This window comes from Neofelis nebulosa, chromosome 5, assembly GCF_028018385.1.
Source record: "Neofelis nebulosa isolate mNeoNeb1 chromosome 5, mNeoNeb1.pri, whole genome shotgun sequence".
Lineage (NCBI taxonomy): Eukaryota > Metazoa > Chordata > Mammalia > Carnivora > Felidae > Neofelis > Neofelis nebulosa.
The window spans coordinates 150,817,955-150,841,578 of NC_080786.1; the positions used below are offsets into that span (position 1 = coordinate 150,817,955).

The window sequence follows — 23,624 nt, forward strand, 5'->3', positions numbered from 1 at the left end:
AGACAGTCACTGGGAAATGTCACACAGTGTCTACAGACAGGTGGTTAAGTACTTACCCATTGGGTAAAGGGTTCGGGAGGGCGGGGGGCGGGGTAGGATGCTCGGACTCTCACTGGTCCCTCATGAACTGTTTTCATAAACTACTAGCATAATCAGGTTGATGGCAATTCCAACAGAGAGTTCGGACTTTCTCCTCATTCTGCTCATCCGGAGGATGATGTGTACCTACTTCCTCACCCCCCCAGCACTTCTAAGAACCGCTGTGCAGCTCTAGGTTTTCTTGGCTGAGATTGGGGCAAAAGAAACTGAGCTGGGAAGCTAATTTTATAAAACAAAGCTGGGTGGCATCGCCTGCGAGTTAAACTCGCTCTAATGCTACTTTTAATATTTTCCAAATGTACCTGTGGTGAGTTACATCCTTGTAAATAGTTTTTAAAATAGAGGATCCCTCCCCTCCCCCCGCCACTCATCTTTATTTGGAAGAAGTCTAAACCTGCAGAAAAGTTGAAAAAATAGTACAATGAACCTCAGATTCCCTCTTTGCTTATATTCACACCAACTGATAACATTTTCCATATTTGCTTTCTCTCTTCGTGCACACACATGCTTTTTTGCTGACGTTTAAAAATAAGTTGCAGGCATCATGACACTTCACACTTAAATACTTCAGCATGTACCTCCTAAGAACAATCTCCCACAAAACCAAAATACCATTATCACCCTCAAGAAATCTAATCTCGGTATAATAACATCTAATATATAGTTCATGTTTAAATTTCCCCATTGTCTCATTAATATTTTTTGTGGCTATTTCCTCCCATCCAGGATCTAATTATGAATCACATCTTGCATTTATTGTCATGCCTCTTTAGTCCTCTTTAATGTCAAACAAATCTCCCACCTTCTTTTTATTTTTTTGTGTTAGAGGACATTAACATTTTTGAAGCATAGAGGCCTGCTGATAGGTACCAGTGCCTCTCAAGCTTTGGGTGCGTGTGGATCCTCTGGAGCATTTGTTGAAACATGAATTGTGCTCGAGTGTTCGGCCAGCCTCAGAGTTTCTGATTTAGGAGGCCCAGGGTGGAACTTGAGAATAACCTGCATTTCTAACAAGTTCCCAGGTGAGGATGCTATTGCCCCTGGGGGATCTTGCTTTGAAAACTGTTGATATCTAGAATGTTCTACGATTTAAATAAACATGCGGGAAAACTCTCCGGTGATGCTGTGTCCTTCTCGCTGCATCCCATCCGCAGCAGACCTGGGATGCCAGTTCGTCCTGGCATTGCTGATGGTAACTTGCTCAAAATAGTGTCCGCCAGTTTTTTCTCCAACAGAAAGGGAAAAAATAGTTATCTAGACCTGTGCTCAGTTTCTTGTTTTAAGATAGTGAACTACTAATTGAATGAAGACATTTTAAAAGAGTGAAGACGGGCCAGCACTGACCTGTGTACCCAATACTTATAATAAAGGGGAAGAATGCCATTGGGCCCTTTGTCCTGAAACGTGTCGATCAGTTTCTCCAGCACGGTCACAGTTCTGGCGATGAGATCATCGGTCCTGAAGGGCTTCAGCTCTGCCCTGTGTTGCTTATTGTATTCTGTGACGAGATCATTGATGCATATGGTGGGGTTACTGTTACTCACGTTAAATCCACAGCCTGCAACAAAAGTACACGGTTGAAAAACGCGAGCAGCTCAACGTACTGGGAGGATCACACATTCCTCTCAACCACCTGGAAGAAGTTACAGCCTGGATCCCCTGCCCCCTGCTTCCTCGTCCTCATTTCAAATTTGTTATCTCTGGCCACTTAAAGAACGACTTATCTCTTTGGGACCGGTTTCCTTTTTTCATCCTTCCTTTATTATCCTTGTTCAAGCTGGGACCACCCCAACCTTACTGCAGACCGGTTGGGGTAAGAAAGGCAGATTCGATTCGATTAAACGGAAGCTATGAACGGGACCGAGCTCCTTAGACTGGCCTCTGAAACGATCCTCCACGGGGTCGAGCCAAGAAGCGTAGGTCTGCCCTGAGCCCAATATACAGTAAAATTTCTTGTTTCTTTTCCGACTTGAGTAACAGAACACATGTCTGAAAATAAAGAATTTCATTCAGGTCTTAAGGAGTAAACTCTGGATTCAGAGATTTCAAACCTTGGTCATGGCATAAACCTAGAACACATCTTTTAATACTTTACCCTTGGAAGTCTCTGGTGCTAGGGTTACGTTGTTGGCAAGGGGCCAACTCATGTTCAGTGGCTCTTTTACAGGCTCCTAAACCACAGCTTCGGGAGAGCGAGTTACCAGCAGTGGGGTTTGAACAGGCTTGTCTCTGCTGTTACTTAATATCACCATCCTCTCCGGGAGAGTTGGAAGTCTTCAGAGAAGTCAAACCTCAGTTTTCAACAGGGCCCTGAATCAACCTCAAAGAGGTCTTCAATAAGAAATGAAATACGGCAAGAATGAAGCAGTGAGACTATCTTGTTTTCAGTGCCTCTGAGAAAAAATTCCCCAAATACTCGCCTCAGATAGAATGGTGACATTTACAATAGCAGTATTCTTTGGTAAATGTTCGGAGCCATTTTCAGCATGAAGGGAAAGACTGATTGGCCTCAGATTTTTTTTTTTTTTTAATATACTGGCTATTAAAATACAAAGCAATATAAATTACATCTGGAAACAAAAAACACATAACTACAGCAACAGGGACAGAATCAGCAGTTTTTCACTTGTTCATTCATTCAACAACACACACAGCATGGAGGGTGAGGCATTAGAGTATGTGTATACAGTCCTGAAAATCTCCGTTATATTCAGAAAATTCCAAGTCCTGGGGAAAATAGCAACACTGACTAGTGCCAACTTCGGCTACACCTTTCTAAGAACCAGAGAGTACCCTTGTTGGTGACTCTGAATCTTTCCTCAAAGATGCCCCCTCTCCCCCCATCACCTCCCATGGCCTTAAGAATTTAACAAAAGCTATGAATTCTCCCCAGAGGAACATGTTCCCTTTCCTCCCCCCGCCCCCAATGGCAGACTTCCTTAGCTCCCTGAGGCCATCCCTGGGCCCCATTGATACCTATGGGCCCTACTTCAGAACATCTACATCTAGCCTCATTAACACATTTAAAAATGGGAAGCAGAGCTTGGATGATATGAAACAGTTTGGTAGCAGCGCTGGAAACCTAAGCTTTGCATCTTTTGGCTGGCATTTCTGACACGTCGTCACGTGTTTTCTGTCCAGTACTAATTTTTGAATGTTGAGTTCCCCTGGACATTAGGGAGAAGCTGATGCTCGGAGGAGCAGGAGCCTAAGAATTTCCGAAACCGTTTCTGAACCCACCTCCTCGCCTGATGCGGGTGCGCTGCGGGGAAGCAGGATTCTTCACCCCACCTTGACCAGCCTGGAGCTTCTTCTGAAGGTCCATAAGAACGCAACTTTTTCATGGCCTGGGAAGGTCCCATTAAGAATGCCAGACCACCAGGAGACCCATCCTTGAAATTAACTTTCTTTTCTTATTACAAAATGGCATGTCAAATGTTTATTTTCACCATTTCTAATTCAACAAGAAGCGGGCACGTGGAGAGGTGTAATAAAAAACCTGTTTGATGTGATACCAATTTGGTGGTTTCCATGGCCATAGACAGGAACGCTAAACCCCTTGAAGGGCTTTCAACCAATCTGGCTTGTTTTGCATACATATTGTGTTCTGTAACTTAGGACTCAGAGAAAAAGTAATCCCCTATGATAATCCACTCCCCCCAATGTAGCCATGTATAAACCATTTTTATTTTTGCTTTTATTAATCTAAAAATGTGGAGGAAAGGGCTTTAAAAGCTTACCAATAAGTATATAAAATGTTTCTCCCAAAAGCGTTGAGTTAACCAGAACTCCACCAAGCTTCATGAAGTCACTATAATAAATATCATTGGGCCACTTCACTCGTAAGTTGATATCCTAAAGGAAAATCTGTGCGTTAATCAAGCAAGCACAGGACACAAAGGGATCAGGACAGGTCATCTAGCCCAAAGGAAGACAGGCAGGATGTTCTCGAATCTAATGGAACATGGGATCTCAACCTCTCTTCTGGTTCTGACAGCTAATCTTTGGGACAATCCAGTGTGAAAGGACCACCTTGGGGCTGGGAGAGACCTAAAGAACATATCTGGCATAAATTCTGGCATTTTCCCCACACCCCAGCACTGTTCATTATCTCAGTACAGGCATATGTCTTCATCGTGCTTCACAGACACTGTGTGTTTTACACACCGAAGGCTGGCGGCAGCCCTGAGAGGAGCAAGCTGATCGATCAGTGCCAGCATTTTCCAACAGCCCTTGCCCGCTTCGCGTCTCTGTGTCACAATTTGGGAATTCTCACAACATTTCAAACTTTTTCATTATTTGGTTATCATGGTGATCTGTGATCAGTGATCACAACTCACTGAAAGCTCAGATGATGGTTAGCATTTTTTAGCAATAAAATATATATTTTTTAAGTTTTTCATTTATTTTGAGAGACAGAGAGAGGGAGAGAGAGAGAGAGTGCATGAGCAGGGGAGGGGCAGAGGGAGAATCCCAAACAGACACTGGGCTGTCAGTGCAGGGCCTGATGCGGGGCTCAAACTCACAAACCGTGAGCTCATGACCTGAGCCAAAACCAAGAGCTGGACTCTTAAGTGACTGAGACCCAGGCACTCTCTCAATAAAATATTTTTTAGTTAAGGCGTGTCCATTGCTTTTTTAAACCACAGTATAGTGCAAACGTAACTTACATGCACCGGGAAACCAAAATCCACCAGCAGTGAGCACCTACTGTGTGCTGGGTTGGGGGCAGGGAGAGAATAATACTTCTGGGTTCTCTTCCCTTAAGGAGCTCATGCCCGAGAGAGAAAAGATGCCCCAAATTAACCAATATCATAAAAGGTGGGTAGAAATGTTTCAAGGAGAATGCTACAGAGATGCAGGGTAGGAACACGGTTCACTGAATTATTACGGAAGGATCTCAAAACACTGCCAACAGTCAGCAGTTAACAGAAACGATTTGTTCTGTGGCTCACCGCGTCTCTATCCTGAAGCAACCCTGGGCGACCCTGCCTGAGCCCCGATCGCAGTGGAACGGTGCCGGTCACTGCCTTGAGCTAGGCCACCCAGACCCCCACCTCCTGCCGGGACTCCTAAGTGGGCGCACAGAGACCGGGTGAGACCCAGTGGGTGCTGGAGCTGCCAGGTCTCCTGGGCCGGGGGTGGCAGCCAAGCTGTGCCACGTGTGGGGAGAAGAAGGAAATCGGGATATATGAGGCTGAAAGAAAGACCCTCAGCAAATAAAACGGAAAGACTGCAGGGTAGCTGATGGCCTCTGATCCCACAGTGCTTTCGCTTCCTTCCCTGAGGGCAAGTACCACCCAGAGCCCCTCCTCAGCCCTAGTCCCTATGTTACTTACACCAGACCCCCAGGGGGTACTAGTTTTGTCCCTTTTATGAGGAAGAAACTGAAGCTGAGAGAGACTGCCTGGGTGGCTTGCAGTTACACTCAGATGCAGCAGAGCTGGGATTCTTTTTCTCCCTCCCCTCCTCTCCCCTCCCTTTCCCTTCCCTCCCTTTCCTTTTTTCCTTTCTTTTTTCCTTCCTTCCTTCCTTCCTTCCTTCCTTCCTTCCTTCCTTCCTTCCCTCTCTCCCTCCTTCCTTTTAAATGTTAATTTACTTTTTTAAGAGACAGCATGAGCGCCAGCTGAGGTAAGGGCAGAGAGAGAGGGAGGGACACACAGAATCCCAAGCAGGTTCCAGGCTCTGAGCTGTCAGCACAGAGCCCGATGCGGGGCTTGAACTCACGAACCGTGAGATCATGACCTCAGCCGAAGTCAGATACTCAACTGACCAAGGCACTCAGGTGCCCCCAAACCCAGGGCTTTCTGACACCAAGCCCCCAGGGAGCTTAATACTGTGCTACAGAGCCTGCTGCTTCCGAGAAATCTCCTTCTCTCCCTTCAACAAGGCCTTCTTTGCATCTCAGCCAGTGGAATACATTTCTGTTCTGCCCTGCAGGGCACTCTAGGCAGAGAGGAGAAATGCAAAAGCACAAAGGAACAAAAGCATAAAGAAGACATGGGGATGAGCACCGGGACCTGTAACTGACAGGGAGGGAGTTTCATAATCCTTCGTGTCTAGAACAGGGATCTCCATGGCGGCCGGAGCAAGGGTGCCATTCTGCTACCCTGCCCCAGGGAACACTGGGCAATGCTGGAGACATCTCTGGTTGTCACAGCTTGAGGGAATCCCACTGGCACCTAGAGGGAGCAGCCAGAGACGCTGTCCCACCTCCTGCAGAGGAAGGCCTCCCACCTGAGATGTGGGGCCCAAATGTCAACAGTGCCGACGGCGAGAAACGCTGGTGTGGAAAATCTGTAGCTTAGAGACTTTGGCCTTGGTCACTCTCGCATGTCCTCTCTCGCCTTCCCAGGCCCCCATGTACCCAACACGGTCCCTGCCCAAGCTCGGCTCCTGCGGTAGGTGGGCAGCGGCTTGCTTCCGCGCTGGCCCCGCTCCCAGGTTCCTGATTTACTTCACACGTTCAGGTCTAGTTGGTCAATGGCGGCTTACAGAATCGTGGCTTCTCCTGCGGGGAAACTACGGCATCTATTTCAACGAAGAGAAAGGCCGCGTGCTTATTTTTATACTATGTCAACCACGTATTCAAACAGCTGCCGTGGGCCTCCCGGGTACAAAGTGCTATGTTAGGCTCTTTGGGATCAAAATAAAACTACTCCTCCATCCACAGAGCTGGTTCCTTTACAGGAGATGGAACCAGAAGCACAAATAACACTGCTCCAGAGCGAGCCACGGGAGAAACCATAAAAGTGGCTCAGACCTTCCAAACACCAAAAGGTTAGAGGAGGGAATTTGTAGCTAGAAGTTTCCGGGAATGGCATTGGAGCAGGGCCTCCCAGGGCAAACAGAACTTCCAGGTACGGGGAGGGGACAGGAGGGGAGGGGAGGGGAGGGGAGGGTGGAGGACTACAGGCACCCGGCATGGCGGGGACCTCGCAAACAGAAGAAACAGTGGGAGGGATGGTAGGGAGTGGATTGCAAGCTCTGGAAGGAGTAATGGGCATTTCCGTGACACTCCCTCTGGTCCAGGGAGACAGGCACCATCTGCGTGCTGATGGTGACATCTGACCAAAGATGTAAGAAAGGCCAACTGTACGGAGCACCTGGGTGGCTCAGTCAGTTAAGTGTCCGCCTTCAGCTCAGGTCATGATCTCACAGTTCGTGGGTTCAAGCCCCACATTGGGCTCTGTGCTGACAGCTCAGAGCCTGGAGCCTGCTTCCGATTCTGTGTCTCCCTCTCTCTGCCCCTCCCCTGCTCACGCTGTCTCCCCCCGCCAAAATATAAACATTAAAATTTTTATATAAAAAAAAGGCAAACTCTACGTAACTGGGGCCTATTTCAACCATCCTGGATTTGTACTGTGTAAGCTAAATGGACTCTGTTAAAAATAAATACTGAGAGGCACCTGAGTTGATCTCAGTCAGTTAAGCATCCTAATTGGGCTCAGGTCATGATCTCAGTTTGTAGGTTCAAGCCCTGTGTCGGGCTCTGCACTGACAGCATGGAGCCTACTTGGGATTCTCTCCCTCCCCCTTCCTCACTTGCACTCTCTCTCTCTCTCTCAAAATAAATAAACTGTAAAAAAAAAAACAAACCTTTTTTAAAATAAATCCTGAGAAAGTAAATCCCAAAAGTTCTTATCACAAGGGGGAAAAAATGTTTTCTAGGAACTATAGGAGGTGATGGGTGTCAAGTTCCTGGGGTAACCACTTCACAAGTAGGTCAGGTCATTGTACTGTGCGCCTCAAACTTACATGGTCAATTGTATCTCAGTAAAAACTGAAAATGAAATAAAGGAAGAATACATCTAATCCCAAACCAAAGTCACATCACACAGGTGAGACTGGGCTGCGTGACTACAGAAACAGGACAGAAGAAGGAGCATGAGGGACAACACCCATCAGGTGTGCTGTTGAGGGCGGGCTGCCCACCTCACATCCCGCTGCCCCCAGCCCTTCCCGTAAGGCAGGCACTCAAAGAATGCTCGCTAAGTTAACAGGTGAGGCTACAAGGTCAAAATCAAAGCCAAGAAAAAGCTAACCAGGCTAATTTAAAATTTAAATTTTCATTTATTTTCCTAAGACCAACAAACTTGTTGCTAGGGTTAAAAATACCGCCGCCCCCCCCCCCCCCCCCCCCGACCTCCCAACAGAACTTTATCTTCTCAACTGCCTTCTACGAGGGGAGACATCTGGCTCAGGGGGCTGCAGGCTGAACCTGTGAAGGTTGCGGGGAATCCTGCTGGCACCTAGTGGGAGCAGCCAGAGATGCTGTCCCACCTCCTGCAGAGGAAGGCCTCCCACCTGAGATGTGGGGCCCAAATGTCAACAGTGCCGACGGCGAGAAACGCTGGTGTGGAAAATCTGTAGCTTAAGCCCAAGCCCTTCAGATACAGACAGCAAGTGTGCCGAATACCTGGTAATAAATGTCATATTTCAGTGTGCATGCCTGGGACTTCAGTGTGCATGCCTGGGAAACACATACCCCAGCCCTACACACAGTGACCATGACGGCATGACCACATTAGAGGGGGTTAAGGGGCGCTGGAGATGATGGCTTCCCTGTTGAACATGAGGACAGGCCCCACTGAAAGTCATGATCTTAGCCTCTGACTTCAGGAGTTAATACAATAATTGTTTTCAGCCTGACATAAGACTGTAGGTGGGAGGGAGCCTGGGAATGAACACCCTTGAAAAAAAATTTTTTTTAAGTTTATTTTAGAGAGACAGACAGACACGAGCAGGGAAATGGCAGAGAGAGAGGGAGACACAGAATCCGAAGCAGGCTCCGGGCTCCGAGCTGGCAGCACAGAGCCTGACGCGGGGCTCGAATTCAAGAACAGTGAGATCATGACCTGAGCCGAAGTGGGATGTTTAACGGACTGAGCCACCCAGGTGCCCCGGGAACTCCCTTTTTACACTCATGTGAAATTCTTCCAGGAAAACTGAGGAAGAGGATATACAGTGACTGTGTGCACTGGTCTCTTGTCTCCTTAGTAAGTGACACTAAAGTATCCAATGGTAATGACGAAGCAGGCACCCCTGCCATAGAGCTGGGAGCAACACCCCAAAATGAACCTGCACGTTAAACCTGGGCGGCCACAAAGGATTGCTCTGCCCAACAGTGACTGTGCAAAATGAAGGTGGGAAATGAGAAGGTTGTTTAGATCTATAAGATAAGGCTTTTCACCAGAAAACACAAGTGGCCCATCCCATCCAATGGGCTTCAATTAAAGGAAAAGGTAAATAAAAAGAGGTTTGCCCTAAGATGCTTGATAAATTGGACAACAGCACAGAAAGGAAGCTCTGGGAAAGAAACACATCTGGCGAGCCTCACGCCGCTGTAAAAGCTGCTGGTGCTTTCCAAACTCTCAAAGCTCCAAGAACACTCTGCTGCCCAGCTTTGCAAAGAGCAGGCTGCAACTCTATATGCAGCTATCGTCCGGACACATCCTCCATATACCGACTTTATCAGCTGGGATGTACGCGCAGGCGGGGATGTTAGAGGAGCTGCACGTACCTGGTACTCAGGAATGGACCTTACCGCCTCCACAACGGCCAGGGACATCAGATGCTGGACAAATGGGATCCTCTGTCCCAGCTGGGACCTCAGCGGGATGGAGACGAGCAGGGTGGACACGGCGCATCCCATGGGGCTCAGCCAAGCATTCGATCCCCGCCCTGGAACACAGGCCCCATCAGGAAAGTGGCCACGTCGCCATGCGAACAGAGTCAGATGCACACAGAGCCAGAAAATGGGCCGAGCAGCCACGTGTGCAATCAACCCAGACTGATTACGATGCTTGGAGATTCTAGGGTTAACTCAAGAACAGAGAAGCTTTTTAAAATCTGATGCTGTGTTGCTGAACAAGTTTCTGATAAGTAGAATGTTCAGCCTCAGTGAGCATATCATTTAGGCTTTCATGATTCAAAGTCTTACAGGGTCTGAACATGACTGTCAGCTTAATTTTCTCCATACGGTCATGCAGGCAAAAACAGAAACAGTGGGGAAAATGAGCCAGGTCTGTCCTGTCCAGGAGAAGTCCTGGGAGCCACATTTTAGAAGTGACCTATATTGTGGTGATAGTCTCACAACCTGTGAACATATTTAAAAAAAACCCAAAATTGTACACTTTAAATGAGGGAACTGTATGGGATGTGAATTATATCTCACTGTTATAAGCGGGGGGGGGGGGGGGGGGGAAGGAAGTTGAATTTAAAAAGTAAGCCCTAGCATTAACTTTCTGAACTATTTTTTCCTAAAACAGAAGCCAAGAAAATAAACTGATCAAAATGAGAGGTATAATCAAAGTCCTTCTATGTCCTTTATTTAAACCACCATATTGAGCCCCCCAGCTTTGGATAAAATGAATTTTCTCTTTGAGTTATGTTCAAAAGACATATTCAAAGGAAAGAAGTGGGAAACAGTGGATTTCTTATTTCATTGCTCCTTCTGAGAAAGGCGTAAGGAGCCTCTCTTGAGAGTTACAAGCACGTTTGGGTTGGCCTGGTGCTGTCTGGAGCAGGGGCGAGGGCCAAGTGCCTCCTGCATGACCACCAAGCATGGAATCTGCTTGTGGTTGGACCCCAAGTGGATTCTGGGAGGATGCGGGCTCTGGTTTCTGAGGGTCAGCAGGTGGCGGAAGCTCTGAGCAGCCCTTGGCTTCTCTGTGATCACTCTGTGAACGGGCATTGACCACTGATCAAGCGCCCGCTGCATGGAATTTCCAGGGCAGCCGGGGTGGGGGCTGGCAGACGGAAGGCCTCCTCCGTGTGACACTCAATAGGGACACAGAAGGCACCTCCCAGAGAACCTTCAGGCAAATAAATGTCTCTATAACACAGTCATGATTCACACACTGCAATGCCTAGAATGTGTCAGAAAGAGGAATTTACAAGATGTAGATGACTGAATGTTAAAACCATCCCCAGGGGCGCCTGGGTGGCTCAGTCGGTCAAGCGTCTGACTTCGGCTCAGGTCATGATCTGGCAGTCTGTGAGCTCCAGCCCTCTGTCGGGCTCTGTGCTGACAGCTCAGAGCCTGGAGCCTGCTTGGGAGTCTGTGTCTCCTTCTCTCTCTGCCCCACCCCTGCTCACACTCTCTCAAAAATAAATAAACAAAACAAAACAAAAAAATTCCCAGTAGAACATCCAGTGATTAATAACCATCTCAGTTTGAGAGAATGCTTTTAATTGTACTAAAAGGCTCAATCTTCTGATCAATTTCCCGCCCTCTTCCTCCATGTTAGGGGGTGTAAACACAAGCACTTGTAATGTGCGTCTCCTCCGCAATCAGCACACATGATCCATTGGCAATCTGGACACAGGAGTCACAGATTTTAGAAAAAAACCAGCAGAAACGATAACAAAAGATGACTGACCTTTGCCCTGTGTTTGGCGGACTGCGATGGCTATTAACCCCATTTCCTGCGGGATCTCAAACATCAACCTGCAAACGGTGGGAAAGACTGGTCAGCCAGAACGGGGACATGATAGGGCAGCCCACAGCTCACACACAAGAAGGGACCCTGTTTGCACTCATTTGCGAGCATGTGGGGGAAAGAAAGGGCCATTTTCCAGGTTTCGAGGGATAATGACCCCCTTCCCAGCCTCTGCAGTGGGAACAAGGAAGAAGAGCCCAAGAAAACACCATTTAATCAAACAAGATTGGGGTGGGGAAAGGCTTGTGTACCTGCCTGAGCTCTTAGTTTATTTAAGACATTGCTCGATTCTATTTCTTCGGAATATCCTACCAAGTTCTTTCTTCCCCGCTCTGATGTGGTGTCCCTTCTTTGGGTGACAACTAGCAGTTCCTGACATTTGTTTCTGCTTATGGTGCGTTTCTGTCCGAACACTAGAACATAATCATAACAGAAGTTTCTGATTATTCAGAAAACCAATAGGGTGGCAATAAAGCCGTTTAAAAGATACACTATCCCCTGAGAACTAATTATGTTTTAACTATAGTAAATAAATCTACACCTTCTGAGAACTCCGGAGAACCTTGGATCATTTTAGGCTTGAGTTCTGCTTTTAAAATGGTTTCATTTAAAAGAATACAAACTTCCCTTTGGGGATAGGTAGAAAAGTGCCTTATATCTCCACCAAATGAGTCAATATTAACCTTTTTTTTCCCCCAGAAAAGGAAAGGAGGAAAAAAAAAAAAAATCCCTCACACTGAGAATTTCCTCCCAGCCACTTTCTACATATTTTAACTCTGCGTGAGGAAGACTTTCCTCTGCATTCCCAGGAGTTGCTGACCAGGTACCGAGTGGGCAAGGCTCATGGTCGAAGGTACTAAACCAAGCAAAAATCAGGTTTGCCCACTGCGGGTGCCGCTGCTGGCTCTGTGAAGTACGTTCGGGAGAGGGAAGAGGTGAGAGGAGGGATGATGGAGAGACGGTATTTGTATGAAGTTTCCAATAATAGTTTCCAAGGTTCCATAGCACCCTGCTCCCCAGGTGCTGAGGAGAAAGGGCCCTGAAGAAAGACCACGATCGGGGCTCAGGGAAGGGGGTGGGCCTCCACAGATGGTAAGAGAAGAAACACACTTAAAAGTGTAGAGAAACGGCACAGTGTCTCTCTGTGCACCATGGCCGGCAGACTTTGGCATTGATGCGCGCGGACCCCAGTAGCAAGGGGCCCGGAAAACCCCTTTTCCTTGCTAAGAAGAGCCTGGCCACACCGGGTGGGGGCCGGCTGGTCTGACAGGCACAGGGCGCTCCCAGAGAGCAGGCCGCCTGCGTCGACGTGCCAAGCCCACCTTCCATCTTACATGAAACACAGCTCCAGAAGTATTTCTCTTGGACACCGTGAATAACCCATTGAGACCAACTGTTCCTATGCAATGTTGGGCTCCAAGAATAAAGCGTCCTTTTCTTGGTTCGGACCAGCAGAAAACAGAGAAGGCATCTCTGTCCATGCAGGGAGGTAACACTGTCTTCTCAGGACTTCACGCTTTCCAGAAAGTTCCGGCAACCCCTCACCTGGGCTCCAAAGGCCACGGGTTCCGGTGGCGGTGGGGGGTAGCTAACAACCTTTTCTAGGGGAGTAGGCGGGGGGGGGGGGGGGGATGATTTAGCACGTTGTGAGCAGACTGCAAAAGCTCTCTCAATGGCAGGCAATCTAGGATGTTCTTTAAATAAACACGTAGACTGGGGCGCCTGGGTGGCGCAGTCGGTTAAGCGTCCGACTTCAGCCAGGTCACGATCTCGCGGTCCGTGAGTTCGAGCCCCGCGTCAGGCTCTGGGCTGATGGCTTGGAGCCTGTTTCCGATTCTGTGTCTCCCTCTCTCTCTGCCCCTCCCCCATTCATGCTCTGTCTCTCTCTCTGTCCCAAAAATAAATAAAAAACGTTGAAAAAAAAAAAATTTAAAAAAAAAAAAAAATAAACACGTAGACAGAACACGGTCCTGTCGATAGCCAGTGCTGGTGATGGTGGAATTACGCGAGGGGATGGGGGAGGTTTAGAAACCAAACACAGACTTCTAGAACAAAGAGAAATGATTAAGGGAACATATGCACTCAACTGCTGGAGGTTTGGCAGCAGTTAACAGGGCATATTGATGAGAAGACGGAGTTTGTGCAGCTGAAGGCCAGGAGGAAATTCTGCAAGAGGGAGACAACGAGGGAAGGAGGTAATACGCGGTCTGAGACAACCAGGGGCCGCCAGATTTATTTGTGCTATCTGAGATAACTCTGGGGGCCAAACCACACGGCTTACGGTCAACAAAGAAGCATTTATGAACTTCGCGAATTTTGCATTTCAGAAAATGAAGCCGCTGGAGTTTACTTTAGCAGAAAGGAGGTACCATAAATGCATTTCCATCCTGAGTTGATGATGTTCTCACAAAAGGAAGCAGAAAAAGAAAGAAAAAAAAAAAAAAAGGATGAGGTTACATAATGATTATGCCCCTGCTGCTGTATATTTTCTGTCCTTGTTTGCGAAGGCTGTGGAATAAAAGGTTTCTGTGAGTGGTAGCTGAATGCACTCACTTCGGTACTGACGGGGCATGCCGGAAAAGCGCTCTGTTTTTCTACTCTTCTCTGGAGTCTCCAACATCCAGACCTCAAAAGGTCACTTTGCAAATGTGACCACTTCGGTTCCTAAGGACATCACAGCACCTCGTGGGTGCTCGGCCAACGGGAACGTCCCGAATTTCACCGTTGGAATAAAGCTTCAATAATTAAGACTGATCTAGAGGACAGGCCGGTATGAACCTGTGTGAAAATCTTTAAGGAATAAAAATTAAATTAAATTCAGACCCATTCAATCCATTTTGGGGATTCAAACCTAAGGAAACAGTCAGTCCACATTTACCAAGAGCTATACAACTGTGGGAATAGCCCATGTGTTCAATAGGGAAATGAGTACACTGTGGTACATGAAGTCAATGGAATAACTCCCATTAAACAGGGTGGTTATGAAGAGTATGTGGTAACACGAAAGAAATGCTTGCAACACGCTGCTAAATAAAAAAGCAGTATACAGGGGCGCCTGGGTGGCTCAGTCAGTTAAGCCTCTGACTCTTGATTTCGGCTCAGGTCATGATCCTATGGTTTGTGAGGCTGAGCCCCATGTCGGACTTTGTGCTCACAACACAGAGCTTTCTTGTGATTCTCTTCTCCCTCTCTCTCTGCCGCTCCCCAGCTTGAGCACACGCTTACACACTTGCTCTCTCTCTCTTTCAAAATAAATAAAAACATTAAAAAGCAGTATACAAAAACCTACATATACTTTTATTCCAACTATGTAAAATTCACAGAAAACAGAGTGAGATTTATTCAGGCTTTATTACTTATTAGGCGTTATAGGATGATTTTTTATTTTAAAACTTTCCTTTAAGATGACTGGTTACCTTTAAAAATTATGCTGAAATTTGGCGCACTTGGGTGGCTCAATGGTTAAGCATCTGACTTAGACTCAGGTCATGATCTCACTGCTTGTGGGTTCGAGCCCCACGTCAGGCTCTGCGCTGACAGCTCAGAGCCTGGAGCCTGCTTTGGATTCTGTGTTTCCCTCTCTCTCTGCCCCTCCCCCGCTCATGCTCTGTCTCTCTGTCTCTCTCTCAAGAATAAATAAACATTAAAAAAATTATACTGAAAAATTCTGGCAAAAAAAGCATGGCTTTTATGTTTAGATATAATATTTGTAATTAATTCTTCATCAATATTTCCAAGAAAAGAACTAAAAGATCTGCTTTAAAATTAAATAAGACAGAGTTATCAACAGCACCCGTTTTATTATGAGCAAAAGCTTATTTGATAGTATTAAGAAGTAGAAATTCTTGAAACCAGTCTGTTCATAAGCTATCAGCCTTAAAAACTTTATGCTTTCTGACCCGGTGACTGTCCTTCTAGGTATAAATCCTAAGGCGTATTCAGACAGAGAAACAAAATAATTCAGGGGCACAACTATTCATCACAGCTTTATGTGAAAATCAGAAACAATATGAACAGTCTATCAATAAAGGAATGAAAAAAATCATAGCATCCTCACATGAAAACCTATCATGTAGCCATCTGTGACACACGCAAATGTCCACTGGACTCCTTCAGGTGATTAAATTATGACGCAAAACCCTATATACAGCATTATTCTAAAAGATGTTTTAAAATACCCTTTTTAAAACTGTTAAGAAATATACCACAATATTAGCTCTGGTTATTTTGAGGAGTGTATTCATTTAAAAAAAAAATACAGAAAAGTGCAGAGCAGAAAATAAGTCCCTCTTCTCATTAAAAGTGCATATTCTCTTAGACCTTCCCCCCCTTTTAAACAAATACACATAGATATATTTTACAAAATAGGTTTTCTGATGATTGGAGAAATTCCTGACTGTGGAACTATTAAAAGGATGTTGCGGATGTATAGTTATGGACATCTTATTGATACCTTATTTGATTGATATCTTACTGATATTTTAATCTTACAGACAATAAAAAGGGAATGCGTGAAAACAGCACGTGTGATCCCCTTTTATGTAAGCTGTCCATTCCTGTGTGCATTTAGAGAAAAATACAGGACACACATCAACAGTGGTTGTTACCTCCAGAAGGTGGAGGTGGAACCAATACGTGGTGATGTTAACTCCTCCATGCTGTCTCATGTGGTCTCTGGGTGGTAAGATTTCACGTGGTTTTGAATTCCTTCTTTATACTTCTCTGAATTTTCCAGTGCTTCTGCACTGGGAGTGCACTCATTGTACAATCAGGAAAAAATGCTATTTAAAAGAAGATTTATTGAAACTCAACTTTGCTTCCTTAGGTGAAGCATGCATCCGCCAGCTCACTAGCTGGGGAGCACTCTCTCCCTTTCCAGAGATGGCAGACTGCCAACCGACTGAGCGGTAGCAGGCTCCCTGTAAGGATCCCCCATAACTCGAACGCTGCACGTATGGCTGTGCCGGTCCCTTGCCGTCCTTCCCTGGGGAGCATATGCCCTGTGCAACGGGCAGGCTGAGTCTGCCTCCTGTCCCTGCACAGATTGCCGCTGGGCTCGAGGGGTGGCATGCGTGTGGCCACCGGCATCTTCGGAGCATGGGGGGCCTTCACCAACTCTTGCTCCTGGTGCACATGCTGTGTCTTTTCTTTGACGTCTTCCCCCTGGTATTCTCAGTTCTGACCCCTCCCTTTACTTGGCTTTCGGAAACACGCATTCTCAGATAGTCCCCCTCCCGTTTTCTATACGTAAAAAATAACCCAATTAAGGGGGGGTAGGGATGAGGCAGGGGGAGGAGGACCCAGGAAGCCAGACATTCATTCAGTCACCATTTCTTTCTTTCTTTTTTTTTTTTTTTTCAACGTTTTTTATTTATTTTTGGGACAGAGAGAGACAGAGCATGAACGGGGGAGGGGCAGAGAGAGAGGGAGACACAGAATCAGAAACAGGCTCCAGGCTCCGAGCCATCAGCCCAGAGCCTGACGCGGGGCTCGAACTCACGGACCGCGAGATCGTCAGTCACCATTTCTGATTTTTAAAAATTTTTTTTTTTTTCCAACTTTTTTATTTATTTTTGGGACAGAGAGAGACATAGCATGAACGGGGAAGGGTCAGAGAGAGAGGGAGACACAGAATCGGAAACGGGCTCCAGGCTCTGGGCCATCAGCCCAGCCCAGAGCCTGACGCGGGGCTCGAACTCACGGACCGCGAGATCGTGACCTGGCTGAAGTCGGACGCTTAACCGACTGCGCCACCCAGGTGCCCCTGATTTTTAAAAGCTTTACTGGAAGAGATGCTCCCACTACGCACAACCCTGCGGACGTCTGCATAGTTCAAAGGAAACGGTGCTAAACTTCACTTCAGAAACTTAAAAAAAAATTTTTTTTAATGTATTACATTGCAAACACCAACCACTAGTTCAGGAAGACTTTTTTTTAAGTTAAAAAGCTAAAATATCAAGATATTTTCATTTTGAAAAAGTCTGACTCTAGGAGTCAATTTTCTTAATTTTTTTTAAAGTTGTCTTCAATGTAAGAACACGCATTTTTAAAAAAATTTTTAAATGTTTTTATTTATTTTTGAGAGAGAGGGACAGACAGAGTACAAGCTGGGGAGGGGCAGAGAGAGAGAGGGAGACACAGAATCTGAAGCAGGCTCCAGGCTCTGAGCTGTCAGCACAGAGCCCGACACAGGGCTCAAATTCACAAACTGCAAGATCATGACCTGAGCTGAAGTCAGACGCTTAACCTACTAAGCCACCCAGGTGCCCGCTTTTTTTTTTTTTTTTTTAAGAAAAACTGCTTAACTATTTTTTTTTTAACAACAACACACGGAGTAAGGGGTCGGTCCAGAGGGCTCTGTGATGCCTGGAGACACACTGGTGACTTCTGAACAAGTGGCTAGGCATGTGGGTGCAAAGCTGAGATTGACAGTCCCAAAGATGCACAGTGCCATCCAGGAACTGGGGCATGGGGTGGCTACTGCTCCTGGCAGGACAGGAAAGGAAAGGTTCCTGAGGAACTCTGAAAACACCACAGTGCAGCAGAGTCAGACCAAGGGAATCAGATCAAGATTCAAATTCAAATCCCAGTGTTGACAGAACTAACCATCAAGTAAGGGGCTTCGTCTCTCTGAATCTCTCCAGTCACCTAGGAAATCTGGTTCCGGTAGGAAGAAGACAGAACACATGTGGTGGTTTGACACTGGGTGGGTATTTAAATAGAGCACTTCCTCTTTGTTGCATGGATCCTACAGCTTCCTACTGTCCCATGACTCCCTCTTGGGGATAAAGAGGGTGGTCAGGGAGAGGGAGGACCAGTGGAGTGAGTGTGTGTGTGTGTGTGTGTGCGCGCACGCGCGTGTGTGTTTAAAGTTTATTTATTTATTTTGACAGAGAGAGGAAGGGGCGGGGGCGAGGGGAGAGAATCCCAAGCAGATTCTCAGTGCACAACCGACTGAGCCACCCAGACTCCCCAAATGTGTGTTTTAGCACTCCTCAAAAATTCTAGATAATGCCTCTCCTCTGTACCTCTCACCCCCTCTCCCACTTCTATCTACAAAGCACTAACATCTAAACATAGGGCTACAAAGCATTTAGATTAACACCAGTAACTGGGGTTGCAAAATATTCCCTTTTAGATCTTGGGTCTCTGAACCCACTTAGCAAAGCTATAAACAGTTGGGTGAGCTAACAATTTGGTTGACTTTTTAAAGGCAGCACTTTCTTCAGGTTATTAATACTCGTGAATAATTTCAGCCACTCATGCACACAGGCACACAACAGTTTTATTAACATATTTTCATTACCTTCTGGCTTTGACATTTAAAGCTATAACAACCTGTTCTCAGTCAACCCCTAGAATAAGTAAATGTAAAGTTTACTTACATTATATACCCTTTTCTCTCTTTCAGTGTATAACTGGATGAGTATTTCAATTATAGGTGAAATGGGAATTTGGACTGTTCAAGAACACCACATCACAACCCCCCTCCAGCGCTCCCCAGAAGCAGAAGCCCCACCTGTACCTCTGTTGAAGGATGCTGTGGGTCAGACCCTCTCCTGGAAATGCTGTTTAATTTCTGTATCTCCTAACATAACCACCACTCATAGGCTTCCGGCTAATCTTCCCCATCTCCAACATCATAATAGCATCTACGCTACTGCTAAATCACTTCATTGTTCACAGGGAAGGGGTCCTGTGGATTCAGCTTTCATAACGAGGCACCTGTCTAGTTAGACCAAGATTTATTGCTGTTGGCCCGTATTATTCAATCAAGATGAACACAAACCACGGTTTCTCACCCGTGACACTGTAACATAAATAATGGATGTCTGGGCATCACCTCCTTCCACTTTAGACCAGTGCAGTTACAGAATTTGCAGATGGACAACCAGGCTTGTGTAGATGGAGATCGTCATGGCACCCACTGCGACCTCTATGACCATGCCTCAACGGTGGTCCTGATCCTAGCTCCTCACCTTCTGGACGTGAGCCTTTGCTGTACAACCACACACGGGCACTCAGACCACGTGCTAAGCCCCTCCGCTACAGGTCACCAGATTATAGGATCTCAACCCATGGCTCAAGCCAATCAGAGTCCATCATCTGTGGCTGAAGGTGGGGGGCTCCTCAGGGAGCGTGTCCACGGCCATTACCATGAGTCATCTACCCCAACAGAGGGCCTTCTGCTGCGAGACGTGGCTGCTGTTTCAGAAGACAGGTGCTGATGCATCTTGACCACATGGTGAGCAGACATCTGGGAACCGTTTCCCTGCAGGCACTGGGTAGACTTTCAACTTGTCCAGAACTGATGCCGAATTTTTATGCTATGAGTGGCACTTCACACGCAGTATCTCATCTAAGCTTCACAAGTCAGACAAAGATACGGTGTTGGAAAAGTGAAACCATTTCTGTAGGGCCACAGAGCCAGCAGGTCAGGAACTCAAATCAAGTTCTGGCTGGTTCTAAGGCTCATGCTATTTTGCTTTTGTTTTGAACCTTTCTCTTTGAAATAGTATCAGACTAGCAGAAAAGCTGCAGGACAGTAGGAGGAACTCCTACATGACTTTCACCCAGCACCCAGATTTCCTAAATGTTAGCTTTTTTTTTTTTTTTTCAACTTTTTTTTTTTTTTATTTATTTTTGGGACAGAGAGAGACACAGCATGAACGGGGGAGGGGCAGAGAGAGAGGGAGACACAGAATCGGAAACAGGCTCCAGGCTCTGAGCCATCAGCCCAGAGCCTGACGCGGGGCTCGAACTCACGGACCGCGAGATCGTGACCTGGCTGAAGTCGGACGCTTAACCGACTGCGCCACCCAGGCGCCCCTAAATGTTAGCTTTTTAAGCACAGAGCCTGTTCCATCTGTCTTTCCATCCATAATTCTTTCCCTGAATTACATGCAAGTTGCAGTCATAACATCTCTTTATTTCTCTATATGTCAGTGTATCTTTCCTAAATATCAAGGATTTTATGTAATCAGAATACAATGATCAAACTTGGGAATTTAATATTCTGATACAATACTATTATCTAATCTGGGGGTCAGCAAACTCCTTCTGTGAAAAGCCAGATAGTAAATATTTTAGTCTTTGGGAGCCACTGGGTTTCTGTTGCAACTGTTCAACTCTGCTATCCAGGCACAAAAAGCAGGTGTAGACAACCTGTAAATAAGTTAAGTGTGGCTTACTTATTTCAACACAACTTTATAGACACAGAAATTTAACTTTCATATACTGCTCATGCATCACAATATAGTATTTAAAAAAAATCGTAGACTTTATTTTTTGAGCAGCTGTGGGTTTACAGAAAACTAAGCAGAATGTACAGAATTCCCTTAGGCACCTTCACTCCCTGCACTTGCTTCCTTATTACTACCACCTTGTCTTAGTGTAGTATGGTCCTTAAAACAGATGAACCAACACTGATACATTATTATTAACTAAAGGCCACAGTTTTAAATATTTTTTGAGAGAGACAGAGAAAGAGAGTGAGAGAGTACATGCATGAGCAGGGGATGGGGGGAGAGAGAGAGAGAGAGAGAGAGAGAGAGAGAGAGAGAGAGAGAGAGAGAGAATCTTAAGCAGGCTCCACACTCAGTGGAGATCATGACCTGAGCCAAAATCAAGAGTCAAACGCTGACTGCCTGAGCCACCTAGGTGTCCCTAAAGGCCACAGTTTAATATTAAGTTCACTCTCTGTACTGTACAGTTTTATAGGTTTGGACAAATGTATAATGCCCTCTATCCACCATTACAGTACCATATAGAATAGTTTCACTGCCCTGAGAATCCTTTGCACCCCACCTATTCATCCCTCCTTTCCTCCTCCCAACCCTGGCAATCACTGATCTTTTTATTACCTCTACCATTTTGCCTTTTCCAGAATGTCATATAGATTTTATTCATTTTTTTTTCCCCAATCATTTAAAACTGTGAAAAACCATTCTGAGCTCTCAAGTGGTACAAAAACTGGCAGCAAGCCAGATTTGGCCTGAAGACCGTAGTCTGCCAACTCCTGATCTCATCTACAGAATTTATTCAAATTTTACCCACTGTGCTAACAATGACCTTGGCAGTAAAGCATGGTCTTCTTGCTGGTTTAGGGTAAATCCAGATCATTTGTTGCATTTTGTTACCATGTCTCCTTGGCTACCTTCAACTGGGTTCAGTTCTTTGGTCTCACTTTGTCTTTCATGATCTAGACGTTTTTGAAGAGTGGAAGAAAGACATTACAGTTATTTTGTAAAATGTCTCTTGATTCAGATGACCTGAAATCTCACAGTGAGATTCAGGCCAGCACTTGGGGGCAGGAACAGAGTTCTTAGTGAGGCTGTGTCCTTCTTGGTGCACCACATCAGGAGGCACATGGAGTCGCCTTGTCCCAGTGTTGGTGAGTTAACTCTGATCTACTTGGTTAAGCGGTGTGTGCCAGGTTTTCCATGTAAAGTTACTGTTTTTCCACTGTTAGCTAATAAGTACTTGTGGGGAGATAAATATCATGTTTCTTATCAGATTTAACCTACTGGTTTCAGCATCTGTGGATGAATCTTGCTTGAATAGATTATTTATTTGATGGTTGCCAAATAATGATTTTCTGATTCCATATGTACTTGATGGGATGCTATTATAAGGAAGAGGGTTTTTTTTTGTCTCCCCACTTATTTATTTATATCAGAATGGATTTGTACATTCATATTTTATTTAACAGACTAAATATTTTCCTATCACTATTTACTTTGATGCTCAAATTACCCCAGATTTGGCAAGTGGCAGCTCCTTCAGGCTGGCTCCTGTGTCCTACTGACACGTCTCTGTCATCTTTCAGCATTTCCTTACTTTCTGGCATAAGATGAGGTTCCAGGCTCACTTTCTCAGTCTTAGGCCTAGAATCAGCCTTTTCTCCATGGAACTCTGGTTCCTTTTAGCAAAAAATGACATTTATAAAACAGATCTGGGTATGAGGAAATAGCTAGAAAGTGTGTTTCCTTCCTTCCTTCCTCCCCTCCTCCCATCTCATCCATCCATCCATCTATCCGACCATCCACCAACCCATCCACCCATCCATCCGTTCAAACATCCATCCATCCATCCATCCATCCATCCATCCATCCATCCATCCATCCATCCATCTTAAAAACCATTGAAGTCCACTGAAAACTCAAATTCCAATTCAACACCACAAGGTCCATTCTGTTTTCCCCCTTTCTATATTTGTAACTTCCATCTCCAATAAGGAGAAATCTGGCTCCCATTATCTCAAATACATTTACTTATTTGCTCAATACTGTAACACACAGAAAGTGGTTTCAGAATTGCTGACCCATGCTACTGTGAAAAACAAACTTACTAACTAGCCTTCACTATTTATCTATAGTTCTTTTTTGTCTTTAGCCTGAGGGTATATAGTCAAATATTGTGTTTAAACATTCCCTGGGCTTGTTCTTTGTTGCTTTCACTATAGTGTGGTTGTTATTCATCTGAAATGAGGTTAGGTTTAATTGTACTTATGTATCCTATTATGGGCCCCCTCCTCCAATCTTTGTTTCTTTCTTATTTTTTTAACTCGGTTCCAAGAATCAGAATTATATAGAGACGTATACTGAGAAGTGTCCCACTCCCCCACTCACCTCATCTACCTGGATCTCTCCTAACTCCTTTCTGTAAATAACAATTCAACTAACGTCACTAGTTTCTGGTTTATTCTTCCCATGTTTCCTTCTGCACAAATAAACTGATGCATGCATATTTTCTGCCCCCCCCTTTATTCCCTTTTAGAAAGTTACCATTTTGTACATACTTCTTTGCCCTTTTTTTTCTTCCACTTACTATAACCAGGAAATATGCTTTCTAAGTTCACTGAGCTTTTCTTCATTCTTTTCTAAACTGAGGGGTACACCACTGTGTGGATGTAGCATCGCTTATTCAACCACTCTCTTACAAACAGGCATTTAGGTTGTCTCCAAAAGACAGTATAACGAATACCCTTGTTCTCACGTATTTTTGTGTTGTTTAAGTGTATCTTCACGATAAGTTCCTAGGAGTGGGATGCTAGATCATAAGGAAAATGCACATGTAGCT

General features: G+C 45.6%; 1 protein-coding gene across 4 annotated transcripts in view; it reads right to left on the reverse strand.

Annotated features, from left to right (window-relative positions):
* Window positions 1-23,624, reverse strand: part of HLCS (holocarboxylase synthetase) — a 230,208-nt gene that overhangs the window by 3,326 nt on the left and 203,258 nt on the right. For all 4 annotated transcript variants that reach the window (XM_058731965.1, XM_058731964.1, XM_058731962.1 and 1 more), the window contains 4 exons: window positions 11,484-11,551; window positions 9,623-9,783; window positions 3,840-3,954; window positions 1,444-1,657 (listed from right to left, as the gene is read on the reverse strand). In XM_058731965.1, coding sequence (XP_058587948.1) covers window positions 1,444-1,657; window positions 3,840-3,954; window positions 9,623-9,783; window positions 11,484-11,551 — 558 coding nt within the window. The remainder of the gene's footprint in view (window positions 1-1,443; window positions 1,658-3,839; window positions 3,955-9,622; window positions 9,784-11,483; window positions 11,552-23,624) is intronic.